Source organism: Helianthus annuus, chromosome 2 (genome assembly GCF_002127325.2).
Source record: "Helianthus annuus cultivar XRQ/B chromosome 2, HanXRQr2.0-SUNRISE, whole genome shotgun sequence".
Classification (NCBI taxonomy): Eukaryota; Viridiplantae; Streptophyta; class Magnoliopsida; order Asterales; family Asteraceae; genus Helianthus; species Helianthus annuus.
Window position 1 is genome coordinate 166,265,446 of NC_035434.2, and position 8,172 is coordinate 166,273,617.

An 8,172-nucleotide genomic window follows, 5' to 3' on the forward strand; every position below is an offset into this window, starting at 1 on the left:
GTCTACAATATATGCTTGTCACTGTATGTAATCAGTGCAGCAACAGCTAAAATACACAATCTAAAAAAATAAATAATCATCCAGAAAGTTATTTTTTCAAACAATGTCTTTGTATAACTTTTTAGGTGGGGCCCTAGGTTGGTTATTATTTATTAATACAGTTCGGTTTTGGACCAAACCGCGTTTAGTATATTTTCATAACCGATCAGCTTCAACATTTTTGGAGTTTCATCAACCAGATTGGTTCAGTTTTTCGGTTTTCAGTTAAGCACTTAATTGTCGGTTTGGGTTGATTCAAGCCCTACAAGTCTATTAGTAACCGGCTTGTCTGTTGGTTCGATTTTTTTGGTTATTCGGTTTTTTAACCCTATGCAGTTAATATTTATCGGTCCTCGTGTAAAATTTCAGTGTCAAATATCGGTAATATTGACCGATATATCAACGATTCCCAATATCAGTACCCTTATTCTTAGGTCTATCATTCTTCTTTCTTCTCATTATTGCTATTAGTGTTTTAAGTCTTAATTGTTAGTGTTAAATGTTAGTTTTTTAAGTTTTAATCAATTCCTACTTTCTATAATTGTTAGCGTTTTGCAAGTTGCAAAAGGTTAATTTATAAAGGTAGGAAAGTATACTGAATTATTAGTGTTATATTGCTATATATAAATTCTGCATGATATTAAAATTACTAATATCCCACCGCAACCGATATCTCAAATAACAGTCAAGACCGATATCTGATTTTTTACCGCATTATTAACCGGATAGTTTCAACTTTTGAAACTTAATCTTGTTGAACAACAGTAAATTAAAGCAGTAGATGCCAACCATCACTTGCTCTAGTGGTGGCCACGGGTATTTAAGTTCCACCTATGGTGGGCCCGGGTGAGTGTTCCTCTCCAGGTCTCAAGTTCGAGTCTGGGTGATAGGGGTTTCTCATTGAGGGGTTTAAATTGGGGATCTATTGTGCGAGGGGACTCTCTAGCGCGGACCCGGTTAACACAACGTATGTTAGACCTCCCGACATTCGCGAATAATTCACACCTTCAAAAAAAAAAAAAAACAGTAGATGCCAAAAGGAGCCCAAAAGAATGTATGCCATAAAGAAAGCAGAATCTGAGGATTGCATTTAGAGTTGTAAAGCCAAAAAAAGCAGATATGAAAAGGCAGACCAAAAATCAAAAGGCACCTTTTTTCTTAAATATTGTGATTCTCTTCTATTTCAAATTCACAGGCTGAATTTACTAAAATGCCCACCGACAGATTATAATTCCCTAACCAAACTTGAATTAACAAACACCTACAAGTTACCGTCGTTATCATGAGACGCTTCCGAGTGGATTATAACCCGAGCTCCTGAAGCAAGCCTGTTAGAAGAAAACGAAACGAATATCAAACAACATGAGCTAAAGAAATTGCTTTTATATAATTAATATTTTGACTAAATGGCATTTTCGTCCATGAGGTTTGGTCAGTTTTGTGACTTTCGTTCAAAGGTTTGTTTTTCCGCATCTGGATCCAAAAGGTTTGAAATCTTGCTATTTTCATCCGGCTCGTTAAATCCATCCATTTTTCCCCGTTAAGTCAGAGGTATTTCCGTTTTTTTTGCTAACTTAAAGGGCAATTCGGTCTTTTTCACTTTATGTAAAAAGACCGAATATCTCTGACAAAGACTCAATTGCCCTTTAAGTTAACAAAAAAGACGGAAATACCTCTGACTTAACGGGGAAAAATGAATGGATTTAACGAGCCGGATGAAAATGGCAAGATTTCAAACCTTTTGGATCCAGATGCGGAAAAACAAACCTTTGGACGAAAGTCGCCAAAACCTCAGGGACGCTGGGACGAAAATGGCATTTTACTCTATATAGGAATTAGAAATCATATCATAACTTAACTTTCTTCGATTTTGATCATGTTTTCTTTCTCTTCTCTGAACGATTCCAATCGGCCCGATTGTTTCTTGGAAGAAGATGGGTCGGTTATCCTTTTGCTACTGCCATTAGAAGGGCAAGGGGATACAATCCGTGAACTGGGGCCCGCTTCAGATGAGATCCGTGGGCCCTCAGAAACAGGGGATCTCATTGACTCATGTTTCGAGTGTTTACCGAATGACGGTTTGAGTGATTTTGGTATGCATTTTGTACGTGTTGTGGTTTCCTCTTTATCTAAAACCGAATCACCATTATTCGTCCTGCATTTTAAAAATCAATTTTTTTATTAAAATGATATATAGTTACGGTATCCCTCTATCAAGCAAATGAGTTCAAGATTGGTCCCTGTGGTTTACCAAAATTTTAGATTTGGTCCCTGGTTTTTCAAAAGTACACAGATGGTCCCTGTGATTTGCACTTTGTATCGCATTTAGTCCTTAGCCAACACATCTAAAGGTTTCAGCAGGTCCAAGTTAGAGGCTAAATGCGTTACAAAGTGCAAACCACAGGGACCATCCATGTACTTCTGGAAAAAGCTGAGGACTAAATACGTTACAAAGTGCAAACCAGAGGGACCGTTTGTGTGCTTTCGAAAAGATAGGGACCAAATCCAAAATTTTAGTAAACCACAGGGACCATCAGTGTACCTTACTCTAACCGGAACAACTAATTGCGGTCAGAACTTAAAACGGAAGAACCGCATCCAAACGTCATGCAAAACACCCGTGTATTCGTATGTCCCTTAATGTAATGAAAAACGATATAATATACAGAAGTACTAACCTGTCGGCATTGAAGGAGTTTGATCTTTTTATAGTTGCAACGCCTTCTTCCTTAAGTAATTTCGTCTCCACTAAACTCCCACTAAAGTATTCCTTGTCTTCTAATCTCATGCTCATAAATCTCGGATTATCCGGTAAGCAATCAAGCTCACTCAACATAACAGATGTCGAAAACAAAGGTGACGGAAATTTCGAATCCGAGAATCTCGGTTTATAAGACGGAATTAATCCAAAGCTATGATCTTTGACCGATATTGACCCACAGGAAATCAGTTGCATCAACATATCTGTAGCTCGAAGCTTCGAGTTGACCGGCATTTGACTTTCTTCCACTCTTCTAGAATTACAATACTTGCTAGCATCCGCTTTGATTAACGACTCCAACGTCTCGGTTTTTCCCACAGACGAACACGTACTCGATGAAGACGGCGGGGACGGATCTATTTGAATTTCGGAATTATCTTTAACGCACGGGCTGACAGAGTCTAGAACTACCATGTCATCGGTTGAAACGCCACGTGTGCAAGTTTCTTTAGCTTTATTAGCTTTTATATTTTCTTCGGTTTGTGTGGATGCATCAGCAAGACCGTCGGTTTTGTAGATTTTGTACTCTGTTAAGCTAAGACAACCGTTTGACGGCGTACTCTTTCCATTTCTAGACTCCGGGGATACGCCAGATGAACTAGAAAGCCGAACCGGAGGTGACAGCTCATCGTCTTGAGAGTTTTTAGTATCTCTTCCACTCATGCTTGTTGATGATGATGAGTCATCTTGACTTCTTGCAGACGGTGGTTCGGGTAGTTGTTTTAGGTTCGGTAGTTTTACAGCAGGCGCGAAACGACCTGCAAACATGTTACCTTTAAAAATTTAGTGGTCTTAAAATGTATTACAAGAACGAGTAAAGTACACGGATGGCCCCTGTGGTTTACCAAAATTTTAGATTTGATCCCTAGCTTTTCAAAAGTACACAGATGGTCCCTGTGGTTTGCACTTTGTAACGCATTTAGTCCCCAGCCAACATATCTAAAGGTTTCAGCAGGTCCAAGTTAGAGGCTAAATGCGTTACAAAGTGCAAACCATAAAGACCATCCGTGTACTCAGTGGCGAAGCTTGGCCCGAATGACGGGGGTCAAAAACGTATACACCAAAAAGTTTCTATAGAACCGGGGGGTCGAAAACGTATATACCAAAAAATTTCTATATGAAAACTACATATATAACACTATTGAGCGAAAAGTTCGGGGGGTCGAGCGCCCCTCCCCGCCCCTTCTATACTTCGCCACTGCGTGTACTTTTGGAAAAAGCTAGTGACTAAATACATTACAAAGTGCAAACCACAGGGACCAAATCCAAAATTTTGGTAAACCATGGGGACCATCAGTGTACTTTACAAAAAATGTAACAGAGAAATGCACCTGAATTAGATTCTTCAACAAGCTCGGACCCTTTAAGAACGTATTCGTTTCCGTTAGCAGGAAGAATCAGGTCATCTTCACAAAGATCATGCCAAACGAACCCGTTTTTATAGCTCCTGCATCAGCAACCCAACCAAGATCCACACTCATCATCCAAACATACAAAACGGTGAACACGAAGTAAAATTCAAATCAAACAGTAGTTAAGGAAAAACAATTTAACAACCTCTTGCAAGACCACGAATACATCGAAGCCATCCCCCTTCCCCTAAGCGCATTAAGCTTTTCAATCACATCTACAACAATTGTTTTCAAAGTCAAATTTCGCAGTCAACAATTTAATCAAATGATTCAACCACAAGACAATAAGTAGGGTGTGCATGGATCGGTTTTGGCCTAAAATCATAACCATAACCGAGATGTCGGTTAATGAAAACCCATAACCATAACCGATCAGTTACGGTAGTTATGGTTAATCATTAACTGACCCATCAGTTTTCTCTTCGGTTCGGTTCTTTCTGTTAATTTGGTTATGGGTCGGTTAATTTGGTTTTTTTGCACACCCCTAACAATAAGTATGCACATATAAATAATAACCATAACCGATCAGTTATGGTAGTTATGGTTAATCGGTTTTGATGGTTATAACTTATAACAGTCTTTATGGCCGGTTAACCGTGAATTTGGGCCTATCTAAAAATAGCTCAAAAATATAGTTGGGCATTATTTGGACCTAAAAGTTTGGGCTTGAATTTTTTAACCATAGCACTAATTAATAAATACATATAATCTATAATATTGATACCGAATATTCGAGCAAAACGATATGATATAGTCCATAAATTCAAACAAACTTTCAACCAAAACGGTATGATAAAATCCATAACATGCAGGTCGGTTCGGTTATGGTGGTTATGGAACAATGGAAAACCATAACCGACCCATTAATATCGGTTTTCAGTAAATCATTAGCCGACCCATCGGTTTTCTCTTCGGTTCGGTTCTTTCTGTTAATTTGGTTTTTTTGCACACCCCTAACAAAAAGTATGCACATATAAATAATAAACTACCTCTCAGAAAAAGACCTTCTGGAGAAGCGAGCGAAACCTCAATGAAATGCGGATGTTCAAGCTGTCGATTTCTACATAAATAATAAACCACCGGCACCTTCCGGCTCTTCTGCTCCCCTTCCGTCTCCTGCACCGCTTCCGGCTCGCGTTGCCGGTACCTCGGTGACCTCTCCTTCCACACTTTAGCTCGATCCGGACTTAACCGCTGATGCTGCTGCCCATACTTCCTCACTCTTCCCTCCATCAAAACCCTAACTATACTCAACTAACAACAATTCACAATTCCGTAACACCGATTATCCAATAATCGAGTCCGAAACACTAACAAATCCGCATCAATTAACAACAATTCACAATTCCGTAACCGATAATCCGATAATCAACTTCGAAACGCTAAGAAATCTGCATCATGTATAACAAACTGTACTGGATTAACAACAATTCACAGTTCCGTAACCGATAATCCGATAATCGATGAACAACACTGATCTACAGTAACAAATCTGCATCCTGTATAGCAGAAACAGTAATCAGATCTACAGTAATCCGATGAACAACAACAACAAGTCAACACATCAAATCACAATCAGAAACCAAGTAATTTATTAGGAAGCATGTTGTAGGAAACAGGATCGCTAATAATTGGGACAAAATCTGAAGCGTTTATTGATGAATAATAATGATGGATTTGGACCATTTGGTAGGGATAGTATAGTGGAGTGAGTAAACGCTAATAATAATAATAATAATAATAATAATAATAATAATAATAAATATATAAAAATGAAAAGTGGAAGAAAACTGACAATAATTAAAGCTATGAAAACCTCTTTTGACTGTTTACAGTTAGAGCAAATGAACAGTGTATAGTTCACCTGAAGAATTTACGATGACTGATGGAAGAAGAGAGTGATGGATCTGGTGAGATGTGTGGTTCGAAAGTGACAGGATGTGGTTAACTTTTTGGCTTTTTTTTTAATTGTTATTGTGTGTGATGCAGACAAAATGGAAGTGGAGTGGTGAATTGTGGTGGGAATTAGGGTTCTTGATTTGCCCCAAATTGAGATGGGTAAAAGGTTGTTTGATTGAAAATGTTTGAACGGAATTTAGAGCATGTATCTCCCTCCCTATGTGGGATTGTGGTCTCTATGACTGGTGAATATATAAATGAGTATCGATTTTTGGATTTTTCTAACTTTGAAGACACAAAAAAAAACTATTATTTTTTTGAACAATTAATTTTTTTCCCATATATACTTAGGCTATAGAGTGGTTGGAGCCCATTGGGACTTTATCAGTCCAACTAGGATCTACGTAAACGCCATGTCAGCATTGGGGCTTTATCATGCCCCCCTTTAATTTGAAGGGTGTGGATGGAGCCCCGCCATAGCACCCATCAATGGTCAATATGTTAAATTATGACCGTTTTCAACGGTCAATATGTTAAATGCTCCTCGGTCCACGCGAATAATGCCCGTTATCATCTTGGCAAGCCATCAATGGCGCCTCGCCATAGCACCCATGGTGTGGTCCGATAGCGCCTTGGGGCGCTATAAATGCCCATCTGGCTTGGGTGGCGCCCCCACACCCTCCAGCCTTAGGGGATGTTTGTTTACCACTTAATGGTACTCTTAATGGTTCAGACCTCTTACTGGTTCAGCATTTAATGGTTCAGACTGTTTGTTTCACGAGCAAATGTCTGAATGGTTCATACATTTGACTCTGAATGGTTAAACACTATACTGAGTCTGAATGGTTAACACCTCTAATCTGAATTGGTCAGACATTTACCTCTGAACGGTTAAGCATTATACTGGCTCTTAATGGTTCATACATCTTACTGGTTCAACACTTAATAGTTCAGACATTTTTCTGGTTCAGCACTTAACCATTCAGTTGTTATCAAACAACCTCTTACACCTCTCAAGGATGAAACCTTGGTTTCCCCGAAGGTAATTCCTGTTGACCACTAGACTAAAGCCTAAGTGGCACAAAAAAAAAACTATTATTAAACTTAGGAGTTGTTTCACAACTTTTATATAATAAACTAGGATTTTGACTCGTCACGCGTTGCTAAATACAAGCACGTAAGATAATAGTGTTTTTGATATTGTGCGTTGCGGCGTTGTCGAAACACAAAGTAACTCGAATATATACTGCCTAGTGAAACATATTATTTTTAATCTGACTTGTTTTCGAACAAAATTTATGTTAAAATGTAGACCAACCGTAAACGTAGATTATAAATAAGTACAAAAACGTATTATATTTGACCAATGTACATAAAAATAAAAACGTAAAACTCGAAAGGGTCAAGATAGCTTACAAAGGTTTTAGATAAATGAAAAAATGTAAGTGATAATACTGAAAATTGAGGTTAAAAATAAGTAAATTACCATAGCATAATGTGACGCTTTTGGTCACCCTTAAATGTTATTTTAGTAATTTGGTGGTATAAGTAACACATTATAATACGTCGACCATTTTAATCTAAATTTATTCTTGAACGTACAAAATAGATTTTTTATAATGATGAGGAATTCAAAGAAAAAAAATATATACTTTGCTATTTATTTGAAAAAGTATAAAAGCATAAGAGACAGATATAGTGAAAATTATATTTGTTATGACTAGAAATTAGACATCAAACAATTAAGTTGTAATTATGTAATTAATAAAACTGTACATCTTAGATTAAAAATTGATAAGAATTAAAATTGTAAAGAGATAGCTTTGTTCAATATTCAATGGAATCAAACATGAAGATCTACACATGTCTACCTCTCTGTCTCTCTCTCTTTCTAAAACCATTTTGTTCACTCTTTAAAACACGTGTGAGTCATCATCCTTTTCTTCCGTTTCATTACCGGGAATCCCGACCATTAACACAAACATAGTCGACGCCGTCACCACCACGACAACACCTAACAACGTCGTCTTCGTTCACCGTCCACAGTTATCTTACTATTCT

At 37.8% G+C, this 8,172-nt stretch overlaps 1 protein-coding gene across 2 annotated transcripts; it reads right to left on the reverse strand.

Moving 5' to 3' along the window:
* Positions 1-1,094: 1,094 nt before the first annotated feature.
* On the reverse strand, positions 1,095-6,333 carry LOC110927046 (protein UPSTREAM OF FLC). Of its 2 annotated transcripts, XM_022170637.2 has the most exons (7): positions 6,077-6,333; positions 5,202-5,711; positions 4,358-4,427; positions 4,132-4,247; positions 2,718-3,558; positions 1,898-2,194; positions 1,095-1,367 (listed from the first exon to the last, which is right to left on the reverse strand). In XM_022170637.2, the coding sequence occupies exons 2-7, from the start codon at positions 5,443-5,445 to the stop codon at positions 1,301-1,303; spliced, it is 1,635 nt and encodes a 544-aa protein (XP_022026329.1). In that variant the 5' UTR covers positions 5,446-5,711; positions 6,077-6,333; the 3' UTR covers positions 1,095-1,300. The 2 variants fall into 2 exon arrangements, with proteins under 2 accessions (XP_022026329.1, XP_022026330.1); XM_022170638.2 differs by lacking the exon at positions 6,077-6,333 and having other exon boundaries at positions 1,102-1,367; positions 1,893-2,194; positions 5,202-5,979.
* Between the last annotated feature and the right edge of the window lie 1,839 nt (positions 6,334-8,172).

What these genes read in the sequence shown, in the direction of transcription:
- LOC110927046 (XM_022170637.2), bottom strand. Translation starts at nt 5,445, where the DNA reads ATGGAGGGAAGAGTGAGGAAGTATGGGCAGCAGCATCAGCGGTTAAGT. An exon ending in TATTCGTGGTCTTGCAAGAG is followed by an intron (nt 4,248 to 4,357) that starts GTTGTTAAATTG and finishes TTGCTGATGCAG; the next exon opens with GAGCTATAAAAACGGGTTCG. An exon ending in ATGATCAAAATCGAAGAAAG is followed by an intron (nt 1,368 to 1,897) that starts TTAAGTTATGAT and finishes TTCTTCTAACAG; the next exon opens with GCTTGCTTCAGGAGCTCGGG.